This window comes from Talpa occidentalis, unplaced genomic scaffold (assembly GCF_014898055.3).
Source record: "Talpa occidentalis isolate TD23 unplaced genomic scaffold, MPIMG_talOcc4v2.1 talOcc4.6, whole genome shotgun sequence".
NCBI classification, from domain to species: Eukaryota; Metazoa; Chordata; class Mammalia; order Eulipotyphla; family Talpidae; genus Talpa; species Talpa occidentalis.
The window spans coordinates 47,610,457-47,638,119 of NW_023604972.1; the positions used below are offsets into that span (position 1 = coordinate 47,610,457).

Below are 27,663 nucleotides of genomic sequence, written 5' to 3' on the forward strand. Positions count from 1 at the left end.
AGATTAACTTCCAAGAAATAAATACACTGAAAATCTATAAGACCAGGTATATTTAAATAACTTTTATCAGGAAAAAAACAATTACCTATCATTTTATAAATGTTTTGCTTTCATAGTACCATATATCTGAAAGATTTAAATTTTCTGATTTCTTCCATTTGCTAAGTTTTATATAAAAAAAATCCATAGTATAATTTTATCTATTAGCTTAGTAAATCATAAAGAATAGAGGGATATTCTTTTCTCTCTACCCTCAGCTTGGAATAGATATACTATATTTATTTTAAATACTAAATTTTTTTTTAATATGGTACTTTTTAATTTTAAAGTGCAATTCAAATTTGAGACAGAGTGAGAGCTTTTGTGAATTATCAGGAATGGTGCAATCTGCCTTGAAGAAAGATAAAGTGATTGAATTACCTTAAACTTCTATAAAATAAATGAAATTCCCAAGTTATCTTCACATTGATTAAAAATCTCAACCATTACTGAGATCAACTCTGATTGTAGTGACTGTTTATCTACCTGCCTACTCTGCCTTTTTGTTGCCAGGGTTTCCCCAGAGGCTGGCTTCCCTGGGGCTAATTTACTCCTCTTTTGAGACAAAATAGCTGAAGTTTAACTATATGGAGATGAAAGCTCTACCCATCAAACCCTCCAGATAAAACTCAAGAGAGACTTTGTTGGCAAAGTGTAATTAAAATAACACAAATCTTTACAATTCATGCTAAATGTATCAACATAACTTACTCAAGTCAATTAAGAGTTTCAGGCAAAAAAGACTGTAGTTAGAAATTGCATTCTGAGGTCTACCTAACCTAAATAGAAAAATAAAATTTAACAATGAAATGTTTTTTTAAACAAAACAACTTTATCAGCTCTGGTAGTCAACTACTCATTTTTTGAAAGGGAAATCTGTACTTATTTGTAACCCACAAAAAAGAGAATTTCCAAAAACCAATTAGTCACCTGGAAAATGTTTAAATAAACCTGTTACTATAGAGAAAAAAAAAATACCAAAAGGAATAACCCAGAGAAGTCTTTTCTCCTTACCAATATAATTATAAAAATAGCTGAACATTCTTAAACAATAACATTCTATTTAAAATACATTAATACTGATTTGTTTACAAAGTGTCAAGTTACCCTCCATTTTCATTGTCCATCCATTTTCCTATATTTTAAGACTAAAATCATATTTGCAGCACATCTTGAATCTAGTTATAAAAAATTTGGGGGGCCTCCCTGGTGGCACAAGAGGTTATAAGACGCAGCCTATAAATTTGTCCGCAGACTCTGCTCCTGGCCAGGGAGCAACCCACATGGTGCAGCAGACCTCTCCTGACTCGCCTGCTGCTCCCCTCAACAGTGTACTTGGGTAGATCTGCCTGTTCTGTTCCCCTGCTCTGTCTCTGGTGAATCCTCTCACTACCCCCTCCCTGCCCCACACATACACATCTGGCCTGTACCCCAGCTCTTGTATGTATAAATAAATAAATCTTTAGAAAAAGATTAAAAATTTACTATTTTTTACATTACGATTTTTCTAAAAACTAGACATGATAATATATGTAAATTCCTGATATAATTGAATCTGTTACATTCTGTACTTACATTTGGCCTTTCCACTAGAAGTACTGACATGCGGTGATAGAACCAAATTGTATACTTTCTTTGAAAAGCTCCATTAATTAGGAAACAAGCCTATATGCTACTAAAAACAAATTCAGTAACTCTCATTCTGTGTTTCTGAAAAACATGATCTTTAAAGAGAAATTTTAAATACCAAATGTCAGAAGAAAATAAGATTTCTTTCCTTTCCAATAAATACCTGATTAAGAGAAAGCATTGGTTTAGGGGAAATACGTGCGTGTGTGTGTGTGTGTGTGTGTGTGTGAGAATACACACACATATATATATTATTCACTTTCATTTTAAGATGGTGTTTACCAAAATATCATAAATACTTAATAGCAACTGTTCCTACTGCTTCTAGCAAAAAGCAGTAAAATGAAACATAAACCTCAGCTGTGAAAGCCCAAGAGTTTTCTTTTGCACTTCATCACTCCATTTCCCCACCCCCTGTTTAGGCTAGCCCAGATTCTAACGAATCTCAACTGAATTCCAAACAGAAAAACTGTGAGCACCAATGAAACTATTAATCATTATAACGGAAAAAACAAGAACAGTCAAATACCCAACACAGTGATAGCTAAGAAATACCATATTTGGAAGAGGGAGGAATCACAAATGCCAATCCAAATTTTTATTTTACACTTTGCTTATAAAGCCTATAAAACATTCAAGATAGCAAGCCAGTAAGGAAGTCCATGCTTAAAAGTGGAAGCGTGGCTAAGAAAGTTAATGAAAATCTTCAATTTGAAATCACAAACCCAGGCTCACAGTGTTCAATTTATCAGAATTAATACCAAATCTCATTTGCAAAAAATCCAGATCTTTAGGATTACACTGTGTTCTTCAAGATAATGACCTACTAAACTGGGTATCAAGATTACTTCTTAAAGTACAAAATATATCTAAAATTATGATGTTTTCCTACTGCCCCAAAGAAATACTCACAGAATTAATTATTCCTTTTAGAGCTTGAAATCCGCCTGTAACAGGAAAAACTTGTTCCCTGGAATCAGCAATTCTTTCGAGCTTTAGAAAAAGGAGGAAAATATAATAAAGAGGTGGGTGAGATACACAGCACTTCATACACTTCATTCATTTTGTCTTAGTTATGCATTTCTGAAAAATTATACTATAGGATAATATGGCCTGGAAAGAATTGAAAGTGATTCTTCCTTAATAAATGGTCAAGAAATTTAGGGTTTTGTTTTCAGTCATGAAGCCTAACAAAAACAAATATTACTAACACAAGACTCAAGCAAGACATATGGGATTTTCGTTTAAAATCCTTAATAAGTAATTAAATGTGTCATAGTAAGTCATCAGTGAAATAACTTGATGAGCTATCCTTAAGATAATTATGTGACATAATTAAAGTTTGAAGGGCTGATGTACTCACCTGAGCTTGTTCAAAATCAAGGACACCAACACAATATACTCTAGCTCCAAGTGACCTGGATGTCTTTGCCTTGAAAGAGGGAAGATAGAGGAAATGTGCAAAAAGAAAGAAAAAGGTTAATTATTCAAATATCAAGCTACCCATACAGCAAAGTACAGTGGGGTGTAAAGAACAGTTTCAGTTCAATACTCACCTCTTTTTCTGCATATTGTGGCACCAGACCATCCAGCTTACCATCTGTCAGAGCAATTATGATACTGGAGGTTTTAAAAGCTCCTGATTTCTGAATTTGTTCATTTGCCTGAAAATGAAGAATAATTATCCAACCCACAATTTAATCTTAACTTTTAAACAACATGTCCCAGCAAGCTGAACTTGTAAGTCTAACAAAATCAAAATATTAGAGATAGGCTTATAAAACATTGTTATGTGCTTATTTTATTAGAAATATGCATATGTTCATGTTACAGAGTAGTTGTTTTTGGTTGAAATGATAAACATTTTAGCTTTGATTGAACAATCTGAATGTAACCACGGAGAAAGTGGAAAATTCCTTAAAAGGCAAAATGCTATCCAAATGTTTCTTATCACCACGGGGTACACAATGTTTTCTATCATTCTTATCCCCAGAACTTAAAATTTAAAAAAAAAACTTTAAGATAAATACATAAGTGGACTGGATTTTCCTAGAAAAATAATTTATTCCAATACACAATAAGAAAACATTCTCTCCCAAATACATGAAGGAACTTACGAGCTTTAGTCCTTCATGGATGTATGTCTCTCCTGAAGGCTTCACATTTTTTAAATTCTCCAAGCCTATGCCAATATTGTATCTGAAAATAGGTATTATAATATTAAATGAAAGAAAAATAAGCAAAGATCACACTAAGCACTTCTCAAAAACACAGCAGTAATTGATACTAAGTTTTCTTCAGTAAAAAGGAAAGAAAAGAACATGAGTTTTGAGGGCAGTTTGTTGGTCATACTTTTCTCCTTTCTCCAAAGAGCATCTGAATTTTAACTACAAAATATCAGAGCACTGGGGCCTCCCTGGTGGCACAAGGGGTTAAGACACAACCTATGAAGCTCACCGCAGCCACTACAGCACTAGTTCGATCCCCAGCCAGGCAGGTAACCCACATGACACAGCAGATCTCTCCTGACTTGCCCGCTGCTCCCCTCAGCAGTGTATTTCAGTTGATCTGCCTGTTTTGCTCCCTACTCTGTCTCTGGTGAATCCTCTCATCCCCCCAAACTCTGGCCTGTACCCCAGTTCTTGTTTGTATAAATAAATAAATCTTTAAAAAAAAATCAAAGCACTATCAAAGAGAACTGCCCTGAAAAATCTAGGTATATTTTAGATATTTTGATCTGAGAAGAGATATCTCATCATAAGTAATAAAGACATTTTCCTTCAGTCAAAAAGAAACAAGAATTGAGTAGGTCAGCTTAAGTGAAAAGGTATTTTTGAAGCACTCGCTCAAGTTCCCTACAAATTGAAAGTTTTCTTTGTTACCTGAAGATTCCTAAAACATATTATTTAACCAATACTTGTGGAAACTAACATTTGGGACTTTGCCCCTGAGTCACAAGTCTCATGTCCCAGTCACTTATGTAGCATCTCATCTTCTCACCCATCCAGACACTAGTTCATTCTCTTTAATATTGTAGAGACTTAATAAATATTTCAATAACAAAGACTGGCTAGATGGCAGGATGAAGGAAAGGAGAAATGTCTGATACTAGATTCTTGGGATAGGTAATATGAATGAAAAAAGATGAAAAACCATAGAATAACATTTTTTTATCACAACTAGTTGTCCCACTGAAGCATGTTTAAATGAAGTATGACAACACTAAGCTATTTTGTGTGTATAAGTAAGAAAAGATTTTTTCCGATATTTTAAATACAGAGCCAAAGACCCACAGAATATTTAAACTAAAGAAACCACAGAATATAAAGAGTGAACTATAATAATGTAAAACAATCCACAATAAATGCAAAGTTTCTTTTAAATTTAAAAGATAAATAGAAATCTTTCTAATACATTATTTTCAGAATTTTAATGTTTAAAAGGAAGCAAAGAAAATGTCTTTCAACTTAAGACTTGAAATGGTAAATGGAAGTATAAAGCTTCAAGCAAAACATGAAAAGCACTCACACTAATGAGGACAATAGATGAAAAGAGATAATAAAAAAACATATTATCTGAACATCGAGTAACTTACTGGGATGATAAACAAACATGTGTATGTATGTATACACACACACACACATATAGATGTTGTCTCTTTTCATAATGAGTTTAAAATCTACCTATGCTGAGCCTTTCCCTAAATTCATGACATTCTTTTTTTTCTAAAAAGCTCCAAATATTATACCCATATTCAACTTGCACTACAATGAACTATTTTTCCTCTTACAAAATTCTATTTTAAAATAATTTAATTCAATTTAATATTTTACTTCTCAAATAGACTGAAAGTTTATAGCTGACTATCACCACATCCATTTTTTTCTTACATTGTTGTTCATTTTTCTGTACAGTAATTGGTTACTCCCCTCAGGTGTAGTCCCCATAGATCTCCCACACCATAATACCTGTGAACCATCACTATGGTCCTTTGACTCCACTCTCTTCCCCTCTCCTGTTGTTGGTCTTAGATCTATGGTCAGCTTGACAGTTCATTGATTTTAATGTAACTTCCTAGGCTGCACTTATAACTTAGAACATCTTTGCAAAGTAAGTATTCAATAAATTTTTCAAATCTACCATAGGAAAAAAAACTCATAATTCCACAGATGATTGAGTGAATTACATAATTTAAAAGCTTGTTTTATCTAAATATTTATGCTAAGTATCTATAGAAACAACTTGAAACTGATTTCCCCTGAATGCAGATAAAACCCAAATATTTGGTGCTTCCCAGAAATGAGTGGCAGAGTGTCCTCAAGCATTAATGTCTGCTGCCAAGAGGGAAATGAAAGAGACAACTGAAATTTCAGTTTACGTGACAGATTTGCATGGTAAAAACAGCCTTCACCATTCAGGTCAGATTCAGCTCACCATTACCTCCAGAACCAGACAAAACTGGCAGAAAAATCTAAGTTGAAAAAATTTTTCAAATGAGGAATTTGGTAACTTTTGGAAAGGTAGATCTCTGCTAGCTTATTCACTAAAAGATACACAGCATTTTTTAAGTTTCTAGCCATATCCAAACCTGACTCCATAATGTTCTGTCTGCCCAGAATTCCAATGCCTTTGCAGCTGCATAATCATAGGAGGAAAAGTGCCCCATGCCCACAGCCAGTAGCAACAAAGCATGTGATTCCTGATCTTGTCTTCTTCCACTGTAAACACAGCCTGTCAGCCTCCTGAACGTCATTTAAGAAAAAATGAAACCTAAAATATGGGAATATAGATCTCAGGTCTTTGAAGGAGCCCAAGAAACTAAAAACGTGTCCTAAATTTCTCTAATTATTTTTTTCTTTAAGATTTATTTATTTATATAAGCAATGGGTACAGTCAGAAGTGCGGGAGGGTGAGAGAATTCACCAGAGCAAGAGCGGGGAACTGGACAGGCAGACTGATGAAATACACTACTGAGGGGAGCAGCGGGTGCAGCAGGACAGGTTTGCGTGCCTGTGGGACCCTCGTGGGTGGCTGGTGATCAAACCGGCGCTGCAGAGGCTGCCGGCAGCATCACAGCCCAGCGCTCAACCGCTGCACCACAAGGGGAGGCCCCTAAATTTCTCTATTACTAAATAATTGCTGGGAAACAAAATGAGGTAGCAAATTGAAACAGAATTCATGTGGTCTATATTGTGACTTAAAAAGAGAACTCTAGGGCCTCCCTTGGTGGCGCAGCGGTTGAGCGCTGGGCTGTGAAGCTGCCTAAAGCCTCTGCAGCGCCGGTTCGATCCCCGGCTGCTCCCCAGCCACCGGAGGAGGGTCCCACATGGCACGCAGACCTCTCCTGCTGCCCGCTGCTCCCCTCAGCAGTGTACTTCGGTCCTTCTGCCTGCTCTGCTCCCCGCTCTGGCTCTGGTGGATTCTCTCACCCTCCCACGCTTCTGACTTTACCCAGTGCTTGTATAAATAAATAAATAAATAAATAAATAAATAAATAAATAAATAAATAAATAAATAAATAAATAAATAAATAAATAAAATAATTTAAAAAAAAAGAATACATCACAACCAATTTAAAAAAAAAGAGAACTCCAAAGAAAAGCAAGAGAGAAAATGATAAAAACAAACAGTAAAAAAATAGATATATTATAAAGAACAGTTTCAATCCAACATCATCTTTGAAGAACAGCTTCACTGAGTCTGACTTTAACAATATGTCTTCAACTGCAGGAATAGCAATAGTGAAACTTACTGAAAGTCCCTCAGTATTTGTTGTGAAGCTGTAGTCAAGGATACTGCTTATCTTCACAGATACTGTCCCTTATAACAGTCTCAAGGCAAAACTTTTTTTGCCATTCTGGAGTAAGCCCTATACACTTCCTCTTTTTTTAAAAAAAATATTTATTTATTTATGCATACAAGAACGGGGGTACAGGCCAAAGGTAGGGGGTGGTGAGAGGATTCACCAGAGACAGAGTGAGGAGCAGAACAGACAGATTGAAATACACTGCTGAGGGGAGCAGCAGTGAGACAGGAGAGGTCTGCTGTGCCATGTGGGTAGGTCCCTAACGGGGATCAAACTCATGCTGCAGTGGCTGCAGACTGCTTCATAGTGCTGAGGTTTAACCCCTTGGGCAACCAGCGAGGCCTGTATACACTTCCTCCTTTCTGCCAACTACAACTAAATAAACTGTTTCTTCCCCTGACTGTGGGGAAACTTCCCAGTAAATATCTTACTCATTTACAAATTTACGCTAAGTTCCTCTGGCCAACACATCCCTCCCCCCAAGACCTTAACTACTAATTTTCTACAATGTTAATATTTCCATGTAGTTGCAAATACTTCTTAGAAAGAGGCAAAATTTAAGTAAATAAAATGGGATATTAAGCTCTTAGCTTTTTTTAATTGAGAATCAAGGAACCAAACTCTAATCACTTTCTTCTTTACTTATTGATTAAATAACAGAGGAAGGGAGGAGGCAAAAATACAATGTCTCATTTTTTATCTATAAAATTAACACTGTCAGTTCTTTAGCATCTGTTACAATCCCCCCCTCCCCCTCCACCCTTGCTGAGGAGGGAAAGGAATTGCCAAGGAATAGCAAGGCCTCCGGGTCGGTAGCCTCTGTAGCGTAGGTAGCCTCTGTAGCATAGGTTAGATTCGGGCTGGCCAGCCAGGGAGATACCCACATGGCGTGACAGACCTCTCTTACCTCCCCTCACCAGTGTCTTCAGTCCATCTGCCTGTTCTGCTCCCCACTCTGTCTCTGGTGAATTCTCTCACTGCCCCCTCCCCCGCACCTCTGGCCTGTACCCCAGTTCTTGTATGCATAAATAAATAAATCTTTAAAAAGAAAGAAGGAACAGCAAGGGATGGGGATATAGTAACTACAAAAGCCATGCACTGTGCACTCTGCATTTTTTCTCCATGCAAAGAATATTTGATTGTGGAAAGTGCGTATAATATCAGAGCTAATATAAAGGTATTTTTATAATAGTTGCATAATGAAATGGTTGACAAGGAATTCTTACTTGCCCAAGTAACACAAATAAGATAAAGCTTTATTCTAAATACCTTCTACTAGTGACTAAAGATGTAACAATAATACAATATATTTCTATAGAACTTGAACTTTCTCATGCCATATCATTTGAACTTTCAAGATGTTAAAACTCTTTCCAGATTTATTCAATCAATTCACATACATTTTTTGAGCATTTATACATTGTCATTCTAGATGATGCCAACAGAATGACTCACACACAGCCAATGGTGATTTGCACTCACATCTCTACAGATGCAGAGTAATTCTCCACCGTGGTTGTATACTGCATTCATTTTTAAAAGTCTCTTTTGGGCTCTAATTGAAAAGATTTTAATTGGTTTGTGATGGGTCAGTGTATTTTTTGGGAAATCCTCAGAATGTTCTAAAATATAGTCATAATTAAGAAACTCTGACCAAATCTAATTTTAAAACCTTTCCATGTTATTAAAATATGCTTTTCCTTACCTATTTTGTCAGGTGAAGCCAAGGCCTCAGTCCTTTTTTTTCTGGTAGTTTTAGACAGACTAGTGCAATTTTTTTTTTAAGATTTATTTATTTATGTATACAAGAACTGGGGTACAGGCCAGAGGTGTGGAGGGTGAGAGGATTCACCAGAGACAGAGTGGGGAACAGAACAGGCAGACTGACTGAAATACACTGCTGAGGGGAGCAGTGGGCAAGTTGGGAGAGGTCTGCTGTGCTATGTGGGTACCTCCCTGGCTGGAGATCGAACTCATGCTGCCGAGGCTGTGGATAGCTTCATAAGTTGGGCCTTAACCCCTTGCGCCACCAGGGAGGACCATAGTGTAATATTTTAAATGGTAAAATACAGTTTATAAATGGGATGGTTTATAGCCTGAAAGAACATGTATTAATTCCAAGCACCATCTTGTTTCCTCAACATTAAAATGGGGATCAAATTATCTAACCTAAGGGGTCATTGTGAAAATTAGTGGCACACAGTACTGAGTATGTTCTAGCTATGATTATTGGTATTAGTTCTTCTCTGTTAATATTATTTTGTTCATCCAGTTTACTTTATTCTTGGCTCAGGAGAGCTCATTCAGCAGACTAAAGATTGAAAGATGTTGATATAGAGACCAGTAAAGAGGAAGAAAAGTAAACAGAAGAGAGGACAGAGTCATATTGAAGTCCATGTGAGAAGAAGGTCCTGGAAAGAAATTATATGGAAAACTACACAATGAGGTGGAAAGACCCAGGAATTGTAGTAAATCTGCATCCATCAGTTGTTTTATGTATAAATAAAGGTAATATTAATACAAGCTCCATAAGGCTGGTGTGAAAATTAAATGAGCTAATACATATAAAGTTCCTGTACAAAGAGAATTTTCCATAGATATTAGTTACTATTCTTTCATCACATGTCTCAGGGGACCAAGCAAGATCATTTATCAGTTAACCCAAATTCTTTCATTATACCAGTCTGCATCAAACAATAAATACAACATACAGGTCAAGCATGAGGCCTTGGCCTCACTTCCCATCTCTAACACTTAGTAGTTTTGGGACTTTGAGTAAAGTTATGTAGATTCTTGGTCCTCCACTTCTCCCATCTGAAAATTGAGGATGATAATACTTATGTAGTACAGTTGTTATGAAAGTTAAAGGGAGTATTACATTTAAAAAAGGTATATAGCAGGCCATACAAGTGGTTAGCAATCAATATGAAGTGTTTATTCTACTTCTGTCTTTTTACCCATAGTAGAGAAGGTAAGTATGAAAGATCAGTCTTACCAGTTACAGTTTGTAAACATCATTTGAAAATTGTCATTTTACCAGTCATTCATAAAACACATAGAATTTAGAACTTTAAGTTAGATGAACTACAAATCATATGCATGAGTGTTTAGTATTGCTCTTGAATAATTGAATACCAATAATATCAAAATATGCTTCTTTTATAGCACATTTATTTAAAAATATTTAAGGAAATCTATAGTCATCTCTAATAAATAAAAGTTCTATCCTCACACTGCAGCACAGTATTTGTTTATATTGCTAATTCAAAAGTGATTTTAACAATGCTATTCATTAAACAGATCGTGTATGTAAAGCTAAATGTGCCAATCTAGTCAAACCTAACTCAAAATGGAAATAGTTGTAATGTTAAAATGATTAAAGTCAAGAAGAATGTATTAATGTTGTTAATACTTTTAATTTATACAAAAGAATGAGGAGAAATTAATAATAAATAGCAAAAGTAAGGGACATTTATTCAAAATTTGCTGAGGCTATTGTTTATATTACAATATAAATACTCATGCCAAAATTAATAATCTAATTTATTGTTTTGCAACCTAAATGCCCCAGAACTGATGAGTAGATCAAGAAGATGTGATGTGTATAGACACACAATGGAATACTATTCAGCAATCAAAAAAGAAAACCATGCCATTTGTGGAAACATGAATGGAAGCAGAAGCTCTTATTCTAAGTGAAGTGACCCAGAAGGAGAAAGATAAAAACCAGATGGTTTCACTTATATGTGGAATATAGAGAAACCAAACAAAGGATCAGACAAAGACAAACTTTAAGACCAATCCCTGAAAGCTGACCACAGATCTGATTCAGTCAGGAAGGAAGGGGGAGAAAAGGGTGAGGGGATGAGTAGAAAACAGGAGGGGAGAGAGCCCAATGGACTATAGTAGAGGTCTTATGGGTGCTTTGGTGATAGAAAAACTATGGTAACCACACATGAGGGGAGAAATCCTATATTGTGAAATAAACAAACAGGGATGTAAAATAAAAACATAAAAAAAAAATTATTGGTTACATACAAAGCTTGTATTTTTTCTCTAAGTTGGTATGTTTATTTAAAAAAGATTCATCTTATAATTTTATTATTAACTTCCATATAAACTATGGTAAATGATCTCCAAATATGACCTCTATCAATTCCTTCCGACTCCTTTGTGCCTATATTCCACGAAAAGATAAAATTTATCTCTTCTCCCCTTGAAGCTAGCCTAGCCCTGTCATTGATTGGCAAAAGTGATGTTCTGGGACATCTCAGTCCACACCTGAAGAGAACTGAAGATTTTGCTTCTGTCATCTTATTTTAATACTTGTTCTTGGAATACTCCCTCTTAGAACCCAAAGCTACATGCTACATGCTATGAAAAGTTTATGCCAAATGCAAAGGTTACATGGTGGAAAACCAAGTTACTCTGCAGAACAGCCTTGGCTGAATTCTGGAATCAACAATCAGCCCTTGTGCCTGCAGACCAAATAACATCAATGTGCAGAGAAACCTTCCAGTTGAATTGTGATAACAAAAAATGTAGTGTTACTAGTCACTAAGTTTGAGATGCTTTTCATGTATTACTAAATAACAAAAAATGAAACTGATAGCATAGTGCTGCCTATGTTTCCAGTGCTTTGATAAAGTTCAATTCCACTTTCTCAGAATGCTATCTTTGTGGTTTTTCAATCCACCCTCTGAACTTTAACTCCACTTTCTGAGTTATTTTTCCTTTTTCATAAAAAAAATAGAGTAGGGCCTCCCTGGCAGTGCAAGGGTTAAGACACAGCCAATGAAGCTGTCTGCAGCCTCCAAAGCACTTATTCAATCCAGATCCCCGCAGGCCAGGGAGCAATGCACATGGCACAGCAGACCTCTCCCGACTGGACCCTGGACTGTTGCTCCCCTCAGCAGTGTGCTTCGGTAGATGTGCCTGCTCTGTTCCTCACTCTGTCTCTGGTGAATCCTCTCACCCCCACACCTCTAGCCTATACCCCAGTTCTTGTATACATAATAAATAAATCTTAAAAAATAATAATAAAAAATAGCCTATCTTTGTAATTTCTTTCTGCCATAGGAAGTTGCGGGTCCAACTCACTTCTTTCATTTTTGAAGTATCTCTGTATCTTTAATCCAAGTTGATATAAGTCCTTCAAAATTTTTGTGATATTCCTATTAATTAAATTATTCCCTACTCTATTAGACAAGAGCCATATATATATCAAATTTTCTTCAAAAGAGGCCCTCTCTACTTTAGGCTACAAGTCAAATGAGAAACACACTCAAAAGACTCTTAGAAGCACTATTGCTTACCTGAGTATGTTTATGACGCACATTTTAAGATTATTATAAGAATTTTTTTTAGATGAGCGCATTTTTTTAGACATCATCTTAAATACTTCTTAAGTCATAATGTAGGTTTCTCAACTACATCCTTAATTTGATTTTTCATCTGATGCCACATTTTTATAGGCACAATCATGGTTTGATGATTGACCAAATATTGTTTCTTAAATTGGGGGATTATTTTGCCAAGGGAGACCGGGGATGAGAAAGAATTTCATTTTCAAATCCACCAGATCCTGGCTCTTTACATTTCCTCTAAATTCTGATTGACAACTGAAAAGTTCCTTCTTTAACTCATTTTACTCCCCTTATATATCATCAAAGTAGCCAAAAGAAGTCAAATGAGGTGCGCAGACCTCTCCTGCCGCCCACTGCTCCCCTCAGCAGTGTACTTCGGTCCTTCTGCCTGCTCTGCTCCCCGCTCTGGCTCTGGTGAATTCTCTCACCCTCTTGCTCTTCTGACTTTACCCAGTGCTTGAATAAATAAATAAATAAATAGATAGATAAATAAATAAATAAATCTTAAAAAAAAAGTCATATGACAACTTCAATATTCTTCCTGAGGATCTCTTTAGCTCTATCCACCAGTAGAATGTGTACATTTCTATTTCCCATGTTAACTTTCCATCACTACATACAAGGGTCATCTGTGCTTTAGCCTCCCATAACTACTAGGTCCCTACCCTTTCAGTCTTTATTATCATTCTCATTAATTGATTTAATTTTCACTCAGTCACAATTTCTATTTGGCTATCTAGTGCTGGATAATAATTCACCCCAAAATTAGTGCCTGCAACACAATTTATTACTTTTCATGATACTGAGCAATGAGTGGCTGTTCATATGCTTCACATGCTGTCACCTGGGAAGCTGGAGTGGCTAGAATTGTTGAAATGAGCTCACTCACATGGTTGGCAAGTTGGTGCTGACGCTGGTTACTGCCTAGGAAATCAGCTGAGACTGTGGATAGTGTCATCCTTCTCCATAGCATGATGGAATCAGGGTAGCCAAAGATTTTTTTTTTAATGACAGCAGGCTCCCAAGATCACAAAAAAGGAAATGCCATACCTTACTAAGACTGAAGCCTGAAATTAGTACAGTTTCATATGTAAGTCTGTGGTTAAAGTAAATCATAAGCCAGTCCAGACTTCTTAAGTTATGTTTAAATCAATGTATTTATACATGTATATATTATACATTTCATATATATTACTATATATACATAGGTATGTATGTATGTATATATATATGTGCATTCTGTACTTCATGGGAGACCACAGACAAACAAACTACCCTACCCCCAAACTAAAAGCTTTATATACCTGTGCTACCAAATACCAATTCATATAATTGCACAAATATAAATGTTATAGGTATTATATCATAGGTCAACTCTGTTCTTTATCCTCAGTAGATTATTAGCTAGAAATATCAGTCATTAAAATAAATAATAACTGCAAATAAAATTCAGCAATACACAATCATTGCATAATTAGTAATAATGTACATAAACGTTTCTTTTTAAAGGCCTGTACAAAAATGTTATTCAGATCTATGCAAAACTGTTAATGATTTATAATCCATTTAGCCATGTCCTTTACCTCAGCTCTTGCATATAAAACAATTAGCAATATATATATATGGATATATAGGTATTCAATGAGGTTTATTTACTACTTTTATTGTCTTCTTCCTTTAATAAACCACAATATTAATGAGACTGACAAAGCTAGAAAAAAATTTGAGAAGTATGCTTGTTCACTGAAATATTCCTGCCCTACTTAGTAGTGTTATCATACACTGCTACACTACATATTGCATGAGGATAAACAGTCCCGGCTGAGCTCCTAGCTCCTCAAGTTTTTGAAAGTTTAAAAAAGGTGCAAGACTATTTTCTAAAGAAAATACTTCTAATACATTCTATTCTCCTTGAGCTGACAGGTTTAGCTATCACTGATTGTACTTCACAGAAAAACTTGCTGAGTGTTTATTCAGATCGTCATTCTAAGATCAACATGTGCTAAGGTCTGTATAGTCCAGAGTCCTCATCAATCCATCAGTCCTTGATTCAAAAATATCCACTTACAAAGTGCTCTTCACTGTCTGTTTTATGAAAAAATGGTCTCCACTTTAGTCTCCATTTAGGTATGGTAATTAGATCACACCTGAAGCCCACATCAGCTGCATTTCACAAATTTTTATTCCATTTCCCATTCACAACGTAACTGAGACAGGATAAATTACCTCTGCATTTTAACACTTAAGTGTGTCAGCTGTGTCCCTCAGGAATGAGTAGCAATGTATTTAATTTTTCAGCACATACGCATAAAACAGATGTGGGACTTCACTTAAGTAGAAACTGAGCTGCTGCCACACCCAGACCTCTCAGGATTTGCACAGTGTGTGGCCAAAACAGATTTTGCTAAACAGAAATAGCTAATTGCCCAGTAAAATTTTAAAAGAAAAACAAACAAAAACAAAACTATGGTCACTTCCTCTCACCACATCCCTGGCTTATAAAACAAAAGAATAAAATAGAGGATGAATTATGTCTTTGGATTATGACAAATTCTGACTAATTGGGAAAACTGGAGAGGGGCCGAGGCAGTGCAGGGGTGCACAGTTCATTCAGTGGAGTTCACTCTGGGTGAGAAAACTGCTCTAACTACCTAACTATGTAACCACAAACAAAGTCACTTGACTTGTACAAACTTCTGCTAGAATCCTGGCACGTCACCATGAAAATGATGATGACAGAGGACATGATAGCTTCCAAATCCCATTTCACTCTTAAGCTCCTCCCTCCCAGTCATCAACTAGGCCTTCTCGTGCATTATAGCATTTCATCTCAACACTGCTATATGATAGAAGTGATTAGCTCTTTTCCTCCACAGGAGAATTGGGAGGTGGATATATATAGCTCCTTTGTCTCTTTGACCTAAGACCCAATCTTGGTGTTTTCATTTTAACAGTCTTCAGAACACTCCAAAGTAATAGTTGGATATGTTCTATTCCTGACTGCTTTTTCTGTTTAACCCCTGAATTCCATTCTGATTCCAAGATTGCCACAGAAGAAATTTTCTCTTTTTTTAAGCATTTACTTAACTTTTTAAAACAAATAATAATTAATGTAAAAACCAAATTGAATGACCTAAATTTATGAAAATTAAAAATATGAAGGTACTCTCTGCCTTGGATCTTACTGCTAAGACCATTTCATTTTTAGATTTGTAGCATGTCTTTGAACATTTTTCCATTCATTTATGATCACACACCAACACATACACACACACACCAGAAAAATAGTCAAAGAGTTTTTGTTTTCATTTTACAAAAATAAAATCATACTTAATATAATGTTCTGCAACTTACTTTTTCTCAAGCAATCTTAGATTATATCTTTTCATATATCTCATAAGATATAATGCTATGTAAATATATATGGATTTTACATTCCTTTAATTACTGCATAGTATCCAGCCTATATATATTCTAATTTAATTATAGTATCATCAGTTGAGAATTTAGACTCAATACAATTTTAAATATCATAAGCAATGTTACAGTGTCTAATTTTGCACATACTTATCTTTGTATACTAGTGCTAATCTTTCAGTAGCACATAGCCCTAAAAAGTAGATTTAATGATAGAAACTTTCTAAATTTGTATAACTACTGACAAATTTCCCAGCAAAATGAATGCACCAATTTGTGTTACCAACTCTATATAAAGGGCAATTATATCACAAGTAAATTTTAATTCAGATTTTAGGGAATTAGAAGGAATTCTATCAAGAAATAGAAAGTGTATGTATTATGTAAATTTAATCAAGTGATATCTCTTTTAATATCCTAAAAGTTTGCCTACAGGATATTTTTTCCTAAGTAATTTTGATCATTGTGTTCATGACAACTATATAACTTTCAATTTGGTATCAAGTATATTTAAAAGAGAGCTGGAAAATGCTTATAACTAATGTATAACAATATAATTTATCATTTATCATATGGCATAATGACAAAGAAAAGCAATATACAATACTAGTTAATAACTTGGAATCTAGAATCAGGCCAATTCAATCATTTATTCAGAAAATATTTATTGAGCATCTACTGTGTGGCAGGCTCAATTCTTGGTGTTGGGCTATATGGATGAACATGACAAAGAAGACCCATCTGCTCTCATGCAATTTACATTAGAGTCATAGAGATAAAAATAAATGGATTCAACAGAACCATTTCAAAAGGGATAACCAGAGTATTGTGAGAGATTATTGGGAAGGGAGGGAAGGGATCCTTCAGATCTGTATCAGGCAAGGTCTCTCAGAGGAGGGAACATATGGGAATAGGCCTAAATGACAAGAATGAGCAACCAGGGAAGATCTGGAGCAGAGAAAGAGAAAAGTTCCTAATGCAGAAACAAGTTCAGAACATGGAAAGAAGGTGAGCTGGGCTAGACTGTGGCTCACAGGGTTACAGGAGAGGCCAGAGTGAGGCAATAAGGTCTGGCTTTTTCTATTCTAAGTCACTAGACTATCTTAAGCAGGAGACTGGCACAATCTACTTTATACTTTATGAGACAATTTTGGCTAATATACTGTTCACCACTTATTAACCATAGGTCCTTGGACAAGCTACATTACCTTTCTTAGCTTCACTTTCCTCATTGATAAAGCTGAGATAATAGTATCTGTTACATGGAGTTGATATGAGGATTAAATGAGGTAATGAATGGAAAGTATTTTGCATACTGCCTGGTACATAATAATGGCTTACTAAACGTTTTCAACTACATCACTATTACATCATTAATACCACATTGAACAAGGGGCCTCCCTGGTGGTGCAAGGGGTTAAGATGCAACCTATGAAGCTATCTGTAGCCACTGCAGCATGAGTTCTATCCCCAGCCAGGGAGCTACCCACATGATGCAATAGACCTCTCCTGACTATCCCACTGCTCCCCTCAGCAGTGTATTTCAGTCAGTCTGCCTGTTCTGTTCCCCACTCTGTCTCTGGTGAATCCTCTCACCCCCCACACCTCTGGCCTTGTATGCATATATAAATAAATCTTTAAAAAAAAAAAACACATAAACAAAACCGCATAAACAAAACCACATAAGCAAAACCACATAAGCAAAACCACATAAACAAAAAAGCATAATTCCTTCTCCTAACTATGCAGCATAACTAAAAATAGACTCTAAAATGAGTCCTGATTCAAATTCCACATTAAATCAACACTCTGCACCTTCCTCTCACCTGATCCTATAATACATTCCTGAGCTGTGTATGTACATGTGCACACACTGGGGATTGATTAGTGAATGGATAGACTTGCAGATATATGGAGGATAATAATCATTTTGTCCAGAGGGGTCAAAAGAAAACAAAGGCATTTCAAACTGGAATGTTTAAAAGAATATAGTTTTTAAATGATGAGTATATGCAATGTATACCTGATCATTTCTCAGCATATTGATCATTCTATTCATGCATTTACATAGTGTCAGGCACCAGGATGAAATCCAAACAGGAGACAGGATCTTACTGGAAGGACTTAGTGCCTTCTAATCTTGCTTCACCTCTACTGAAATTATTTAGCAACACTCTGAGAAACACAAAAGAAGTACTTCTCCTATTTATTAAGGTACTGAATAAAGAATTATAAGTAACAGAACCAAAACTCTGCAACCTGCTGTACTTATCCTTGCATTTCTCAAGCACTTGGATCTATCCCTGAGTGTGACATATCATATAGAGAAGGTTTATGGGTAAAATTTGACTTCTAGGCTGGCTTTAAAACAGAGATCCATAGTAGTTCTAGAAACACTTGTTATGTGATCTTGCATCTAAATATGCAAATTGTGAAATGCATTAAAAAATTACTGTATGCCCAAATATAGAAGATCATAGAAATTACAGAAGCTGTCAATTTAATTAAATAAAATTAATAAAAGAACAATATAGGAAAAGAAAATAACATCCTTTAGTAGAGACTGCTCTGTGATTTACAAAGTACTATGCAGTGCCTTATTTTGATCTTCACAACTATCTTAAGAAAACATGACGGATTTTATCTGCATTTTATGGACATAAGTACTGACACACTGAGTAGTCTCTAAGTAAGTGGCAAAATTGGAACTCTAACTCAGGCCTTCATAGAGTATTTTCTGCCACCTCAAACAAATTGAACTTGCCACAAATAGTGCAATTTGCTAGAAGTGAATTTGTATTTAAAAAGATAAATTAAGTTGCATGTTATTAAAATTCTTTCTGGAATATTATAAATTCTTTCAAGCAGAACAATAACCTCTCTATATGAGCTTATTTTTCCCTGGTCATTACATTAATATCTGTCATCTAGCTGCAAATGATGATGGTGATGATGATGATGATGATGATAAAGCAGCTTTCATGTCTTGAATTCATGTGACAGACTCTATTCTAGAGTCTCCACATTCAACTTCAACTCTTACAGTCCTAGGCAGTGGGTATTAATACCATCATATCATATTAATGGGAAAAAACTGAGGCAAAAAGAGGCAGAGTAACTGATCCATGATCTTAGTTAGTAATGTGATCCAGAGACTCATAACTACAAAATTAGATTGTTTTTTGAAATACAAGCCTTTTTATCCCATTCCGATTTCTCTTCATTAGATTCAACTGATGATAAGGGTAAAATCTCTAACTGAGGCTAACAATCCAAACTCTTCCCATGGATATCAAAGCAACAATGACCTGGTCAAGCACTGACTTCACTTCATCTCCAAAGTGCTCAGAATCTGGCACAATGTATACAGGTGACAATTACTGAGAGTCTGCTATGTCTGATGTTATGCCTTTCTATGTATATGTACCTCGTAAACATTAACGTTGTTCTCTTTTTCTCTTAATGGATAGCTTGTTCTAAAGCTGTTTCTTTAGAAATTTAGCTGAATATGGAAAAATTTTCTTCTCAAAAAATCAAGGGCTACTACATCGGTGGACATAAGTCTGTTGCAAATGGGTTATAGGGGATTACTACTGCTCTGGTCCTTCATTTAACCCAGATGCATACAAGATAGTATGAAAGGTAGCTATCGAAACTGAGGCCGTAAACCTGACCCCACCTATAAATGCTTCCTTTCCAGGAAAAGTAAAACTTAAAGGATAAATAACTTTAAAATTCACGTACACACACACACACACACACACACACACAGGAACATACATATATTCATGAATATATATATTCCAAGGAGAGTCTGTATGTTATAAATAAGTTCTCTCCTGAGCCCCTTTAAATATTATTCTTTCTTGATATTTTCGAAAGAAAAATAATTTATAAAAAAAACTTATTCACACATAACTTTTCAGAAATTCACATATTAATCAAAACAAAGTATTTCAGCCCCTAAACTAAATGAAGAGTTCCAGATTCCCTTGGTAAAAGTACAGGTTGGAGAAATTTGATTTCAAATAATGCTAACCCATTCATTCATTCTACAAGAACTGTACGAGGTCTATCTTGCATACTTTGTATTAGATGTAATAGATACAAAAATGAAGAAGTAAAGTAATCTCCCTTCTATGCACCTCATGGTCTACTAAGCAAAACAGATGCAGGAAGCAGCCATTCTCTAAGATAAATTAATGACTAGAACTTGTTACAAGGGATTCAAATGACATTAAATACTGTGGTATTTAATTGTGGCTTGGAAAAGGCTACATCTTTTAAAAGATAGATATGATGGATGGATGGATGGATGGATGGATGGATCATTGATTGATAGATAGATAGATAGAGAGATAGAGAGATAGATAGAGAGATACAGACAGAAAGGAAGCAAGTTCCTTTATGAAGGTAAATATATTCAGTATCAGTGGATCTTAGAGAAAAACTGGATGATGATCGAGGATGTCTATTAAGTCTAGTAAATTATCCAAATAGAACCATATCTTTCTTCCCTAATGTTCTTCAAACTCCTAGTTGATTAATAAATTACATCTAAACAACAGAGATGTAGAACTACTTATGGTAATAGAGGGGAATAGGTGGAAAGTAGTAAATAAACAACTCTGTCAGAGATCTGGGCTTCATTGCACATTCCACAGTCTATATAAATGACATTGATTTTCAGATTATCTGCACTTTTGTATTACTCAAACCTCCTTTGCCTTCTATTAGGAACGGACCTGAATTGTCTGTGCATTTGCTTGATTCCACTGAGAGGTCTGATTCACCACTTGAGATATCAATCATTCCTTTAAGATCAGTCTCTACTAAAAGGCTGCAGTGAAATGATAATGCACTAACCTGTCTCCAGTTAATGGCAAAATAATGTTTGCTTGAGAAGAAAACACAATGAAAGATAATCTCATTTGAGGGCTGCAAAACAAGAAAAGAGGCAGTTAAAACATTTTTAGAAGAAATATTGATATAATACAGATGTATAGCAACAGAGTTTCATTTAAAATTGGTCTCACTGAAACCAATTGGTCTCTCAGGCTTCTTTTAAATAGTACTCCTAAGCAGGTACACTAACTCTGTTTACATTATTGCATGAGCCATTTTGGATTTAGTCAGTGTTTCTCTGCCCTTAAGCACTCCTCCATGCCCACAGGGCCTTAAACTTAGGAAGAGACTCACTAGAAAGATAAATTCTAGGTGACTGTAAAATGCTTTTGTAGCGAACACTTCTTTTCTGGTGTTCCAACATCCTGAGCAGTATTTAGGGCTAGAGAATAGTCAACTTGGTTAATTATGACAGCCATGATATGTGTCCATACAAAGTCATCCTGAGGTAAGAATACCTTAAGAGTGTCATGGATTGTGTAACAGAACCTAACAAATTACGATTTGGCTAGGCATGTTCAACTTTCCAAGTCTCAAACATCACACTCAAGCATATTTCCATACTGACAACAACTGTGCCAGTTAGCGACATGCTTGAAGCATTAGGTGTTTACCTCACAGGGTGGCCTTAGGTTCTATGGCACTCACTGTGAAACTATTACTAGATCTAAAAGTGAAGATGTGAAACTAAGATCTATAAACTGAAGATCACAATGATCTCAAAGACATATACATATTTTAAAAGCTCTTCTCTTTAGTAGTCACCCATTATTCACTTCCTAAAATGCACCATTAGTCACTGAGCAACAAAACTACAGGCAGGGAACAGTCTTACAGATGTTAAGTTAAGGTAAAAGAAAGAAGTAAGAGCCCCACTTCCTGAAAATGCTGGCTTGAAATGATTCATTTCTTTTGATCAAAATCAATGTAGTATTCTCAGAACACTGATAGATTATATCAGTCTCTTTAGCCTTTGACATTTAAGGATACAGGGCTTTGTTGTTTTTTTTCTTTCCTAGACAGTTTTAACTCAGACCCTGTCCAGAAATGACAGTGTCATACTTGGCTTCTTAAGCAGGAGCCTGATGATTGAACATGGACAAGCATACATTTTTATAGGGATAAGTTTTACTGCTGCCAATAACTGTAAGCAAGGATTGCCTAGGCCTCTACAGATTGTTTGAAGTTACTTGCAACATGACTTTCAAAATGTTTTGATCATCCAAGCCTGTTTTGCAGAAAACATTTGGGCTAACAAGACTGAAAGAAGCAATATTTAATGATACAGCTCCTTTTTGTGTCCTTTCCATTATCTTGATAAACTTGCATTTGCTCATTGCATTTTTCTCTTAAAAAAAAAAAAAAGGAGAAAAAAAAAGGCTCAAAAGTCTGGTGTCCTGCGGTTATTTTTACATAGGAAAGGCTACTAATTCCTAGTTACCTCTAAATAACAGAGCAAGCTGGATTTCATAGCAGTTATGCTTTTTATAGGAGAGGAAACCAGTCTTTGCTAGTAAGCCTTATTTCATATATAGAACAGTTAAATTTTAAACCAGCCACACACCCACACATTGTGTAAACACAAGTCGTTTCTTTAAACACACAAACAAGTGCCTTTTCTGGTAGTGGGTTATTAACACATGTTCAGTTGAAGTTTACCAACACTTTTTATTTTTTTTTTAATGAGGACCTCTACAATGCTAAGAATTGTGTGGAAAGGAAACTATGTTATGGATACTATTAGCATAAATATTTTAACGTGATAAATTATGAGAAAGCATACTGAAATTCAGAACAGAAGAAAAAACAGAAAGGAAAAGACTTTTGGAATAATATTTGAAGATGCTTCCCCAGAGCCTGAGCCAAGATTCTGGGAGCCAGATGAAATAAGCCCTCTCCACTCAAGGGTTATCCTACTAGCAGTATTTGTGTACTACAGAACTTGAGGCACTTAAAAATCAAAATTTCAGTAAAGGTTTTCCCATTAGAAAGGTTTCCAAAAAAAGGAAGTCCATTAGAAAGGTTTCCAAAAAAAGGAAGTCCTTATAATTCTACTTCCTCCATCTCAAACTCCCCTGTGTAGAAAAATAAAGCAGGAGAATTACCTTACAAATCTCTCTGTAAGTTTCTGGACAAAATCATAAATTTCAATCCAGTTATTTGCCACGCTCCCAGACCTGAGAAATCAAATTCAATTGATTAGTAAAACAAAATATTTCCCTGAGTAAACTTCAAGCACAGTAACAGGTATCAGTAGCTGAAACTTAGGTACCAAAATCAAAAAGTGAGCCCACCTTAGGTGACCACCTGTCTGCAAATTGTTTGGAGTGGGACCCTGGCTCTTCAAAATAAACACAGCCTTGTTTCACAGGAAATGCAAACTACACTGGGTATGTTAACACTAGGTTTTTCCTGGCTACAATGAAAGTGCTGTGATTAGGCTCAAAACAGGCAAACTTCTGCCAACCTGAAGAGGCTGAGGGCAGAGGTGTCCAGGAGTTGTATCTGGGTTTCAGGGATGCAAAGAAACTAAACTACCATAAGCAGCAGCACTGCGATTTCCCAAGGGGTCCGTAGACTGGCAAGCACGGACCCCATCCCGCTCAGAGAAACACGCTGCTAGGTACCCCTCCAATCATCATCCCCCAACCTCCACAGATCAGAAAGCATTTGCCCTGCAGAAGGAGATAGCAACAGGACACCCATCACACCCACCATCAGGTTTCTAACCCCCTTCCCCAGGGTGAACCCACATCCTCAGCTTCTCCAGCCACAGCTCATCCACTGCCGCCCCCACCAGAAGACCCTGGACCTCCCTCTGCACTCACTTGTCCAAGACGAAGTAGAGATCAAAGGCTCCTCTGCAGGAGGGCTGCTCCTCGGCGCTCACCAGACCTCCAGAGCCGCTCAGCGCCAGGAGCCACAGCCCGGGGACCAGCCAGCTCCCGGGACTGCGGGCCAGGGTCAGCCCCGCCACCATCCTGTGGCCAGGGGCCTGGGACTCCCTCCTGCTCGCAGCCCCCTCGGCTCGAGTCAGAGGGTGCACTTAGGTGGTCAGTGTCACCAGGGACGCACCCTGGGGTGGGAGCAGCAAGCAGCAGCGCGCCGGCGCCTGGGGCAGCTGGCCCCAAGAACTGACAGGGAGGGAGGGACGGAGGAAGGGAGGTCCTAGCAGGACAAAGGGACTCTCAGCTGCCGCCGGAGCTGCCGCCGGAACTCTTGACGAATCCCCTTGGAAGCGCGACCCGGTCTTCCCCCTCCGGATTCCGGAGAGTTCCTGCAACACGGAGCGCCCGGGGCGAGAGTTGGCCACACAAGTTTCTCCCGGGCCTGCAACTGAGCTTCTAGCGCGAGCTCCAAAGCCGGCCCGAGAGTCCCATTCCGCCCGGAGGGCTGAGACCCGCCGCGCCGCGCGCCGCGACGCCGCAGGGCGTGGAGCCCCCGCTTGTGGCCCCTTCCTGGGCCGCCCAACTGCCCCCGGCGCTCCAAACTTTCTTGCTGGTGCCCAGTTCAGGCGTGAGCAGCGGGACTGCACCCTTTGGCGAAGAAAGCTGAGCAGACTCTGGGGCTGCAGGCTCAAAAAAGAAAAACACTCCACCCTAAGCCAAGAGCGAGATCTGGCGGGGCTTTCTGAGAGTCCCTGGGCGCCGCGGGGCGGGGCCTGATAGTGGCTGAGCCACCACGCACACTTGTGGGCTCCTGCGAGCAGAAGTGGACCAGGGCCTGGACAGATTTTGAAAGAGAGGGAGTTTAAAGAAACAAATGTGCTCTACAAAATAAACATACCCATCTATCCCGCAGGCCTGACCAGTTTAAGCAGTTGTACAAGACTAGCCCTCTGTGTGGTTGGGAGGCCAAAGGGGCAATTCCAAAGAGGTGCTGGCGGCTGCACTACGCCCCACCCTCACTATGAGCAGCACACACAACTTTACTAGCTGTCTGGCCTAGAAGAAGTTGCCAACTTTAAAGTTGCCTTCTTTAGGCAACTTCCTCCTTTTTACTTTTTTTTTTTAAGGTTTATTTATTTATGCATACAAGAACTGGGGTACAGGCCGAGGTGTGGGGGGTGAGAGGATTCACAAGAGACAGAGTGAGGAACAGAACAGGCAAGCTGACTGAAATACACTGCTGAGGGGAGCAGCGGGTGAGATAGGAGAGGTCTGCTGCGCCATGTGGGTGGCTTCCTGTCCCCGCCAGGTTGGAACTCATGCTGCAGAGGCTGCAGATAGCTTCACAGTGCTGTGCTTAACCCCTTATGCCATCAGGGAGGCCCCTCTTCTTAAATATTGTTAAAAATGAACAATGACCTAAAAATTTTTTTTAAATTAATATAAAAAAAACCTGCCTCCTTTCATCTAGAAAGCCTAGAAATGGGAGAACGGGAAGTGAAGGTCAGATCGCTTTGGCAGTGGAAAGTTGTACCTCAAAATATTTCATCCCACTGTCATTCACCCTGAGCTTCAGATGTTAGGAATTTCATCTTGAGGCAAGCTAGGCTGCCCTGTGCAGAAGCTAAAGTTTGCCTGCATGCAAATTCTCTACATACCTGTTCTGCACTCCTTTCCTCTTCTCTACTCCCGCCAACAGCTTCATCCTTGTCAAAATGAACATTTAGGATTTACAACCTCATTGTTACACATACCAGTAATTAAGGGTAATGTGAGTTGTGATCTCCTTTTCATTTTAAGTAAAACGATGCTTTATGGTAAAAGTTCATCTAGTACTTCATTACATATCACTTTATAGTATCTCTTCCGTTATTTGGCATGCATATTAAACTTTTTATTTGCAATCTTCCATATACAAACAGATTTGTAAACTCTTTGAGGATAGAGACCAGTGACTTTAAGAGGTTTATTGAGTTCCTACTAGTTCCTAATAGTGTTGCACACTATTTTGGGATAATGCACATAGCAAGATGACAAGTTCATTTTCATGCAGCTTGAAGTCTGATTGAGGAGGAAAAATAAATAACTACATGTTAATTTCAGAAGGTTTGCAGAAATTCAAAATGTTTAATATGATAAAGAATGACTGACTCGGTGATTACAAAAAGAAGCCTATCATTCCAAGACCTAGAGAGGAAAACTTTCCTTGCTACAACTCTTCACAGGCATTAGCTTAACATACTTAAGAAAAAGAAAGAAAAACAGTGTTACTGAGGCTCTATGGATAAAATGAAGTAAGAGAGTTCAGCTAAAGCCAGATTATATGATTGTTTTGTGCACTGTGATAAAGAATTAAGATAATGGTTGATTGAATAGAAGATAATATGTATTCTTGTTAGAAACACAAACCTTCCATTCTTTTCAAGCAGGAAAATCCAAGGAGGGGGATTGTAGGAAAGTCCAAGGAGAGGGATGGCTGCATTATAAGTGCTACAATCTCTTGGTCTCATATCTTCTTGAGGTTCTGAAATTCTGATTCTTCTGACACCATCAGGCCTCCCCTTATATGCTGCCACATCTCATTTCACATTCAGGCCCAACCATGGATATCCTTGACTTTCCATCACAGAACTGAAACAGGCTGAAATTTTCAAGAAACTTGTTTGACACAATTTTTTTCAAGGTTTTTATTATTTGCTATTAGTTAAAATTGGACTCCATTTTTCACTTCAGCTCTAATCAAGACAGAATCAAATACAACATACCTTTAGCAATAAGGGTAGCAATAAATTGCTAAAGTAAAACATATGACTGAATAAAATCTATGGGGAAAAAAATCACTCAAAATGTAGTGACAACTAGTTTCAAGTAAGTAGAGGATATAAGATGTAGAACTATGAGATACAGTGGTAAATATGTACTCTATAATAAATAATTTTAATCTCATACATATTGGCTTTCTTTACTCCTAATTTATTGACTCCTTGACTGCTCATTTGCTAGGACTCCACAAACTGGTCTAAGAATCCACCTTGTCTGAGGCCCAAACTGAAGCAAAATTACCTTAAACTTAAAATTTCAAAATTCCCCAGCTCTTGCCATGTCTTCCTATTCATTCTTTCTTGATTATAAGAGCAGCAGAGGTGACTGACACACAAAATCATGTTTCTAGTCTTTTGTTTGTTTGGGTAATTCAATCGGCTCAGCTCTGGAAGTTTTTTTCATTTTACATTTCATGTACTTGTCCATCTAAGATCTATGGCAATATAGGTCATTAATTCCCAGAGCAACCAACTGTCCCTGGTCTGAGAGGGGCCCAGAGACACAGGACTTTTGGTGCTAGAAGTAGGCAGTCCCTAGGAGGTCACTTGCAATGGAAGCTGTTGGTCATCCTATTTCCAAGCAGTAATAAAGGAAAATGAAAGCAAAGACAGATATGGGAATCTCATCAAGTCATGAAAGAGGTACAATAACAATAGCAAGCAACACTATCTCCCCACCAGTGTTAGGTGAGAGAAATTTGACATTGCATCAGCTAGAAATTAGCAAGACTTGCTGGGATGCATCTTAACCTTCATATTTATATGAAGAATGGAATAGGGAATGCAGATAT

The 27,663-nt window shown here is 37.1% G+C and overlaps 1 protein-coding gene across 1 annotated transcript in view; it reads right to left on the bottom strand.

Annotated features, from left to right (window-relative positions):
• The window catches only part of ANTXR2 (ANTXR cell adhesion molecule 2), a 148,433-nt gene extending 123,894 nt beyond the window's left edge, over positions 1–24,539 (bottom strand). Inside the window, exons 1-7 of the mRNA XM_037530266.2 lie at positions 23,991–24,539; positions 23,268–23,339; positions 21,124–21,195; positions 3,786–3,867; positions 3,225–3,332; positions 3,032–3,100; positions 2,581–2,661 (exon numbers count right to left, since the gene is read on the bottom strand). Coding sequence (XP_037386163.1) covers positions 2,581–2,661; positions 3,032–3,100; positions 3,225–3,332; positions 3,786–3,867; positions 21,124–21,195; positions 23,268–23,339; positions 23,991–24,142 — 636 coding nt within the window. The 5' untranslated portion in view covers positions 24,143–24,539. The remainder of the gene's footprint in view (positions 1–2,580; positions 2,662–3,031; positions 3,101–3,224; positions 3,333–3,785; positions 3,868–21,123; positions 21,196–23,267; positions 23,340–23,990) is intronic.
• Positions 24,540–27,663: the final 3,124 nt, after the last annotated feature.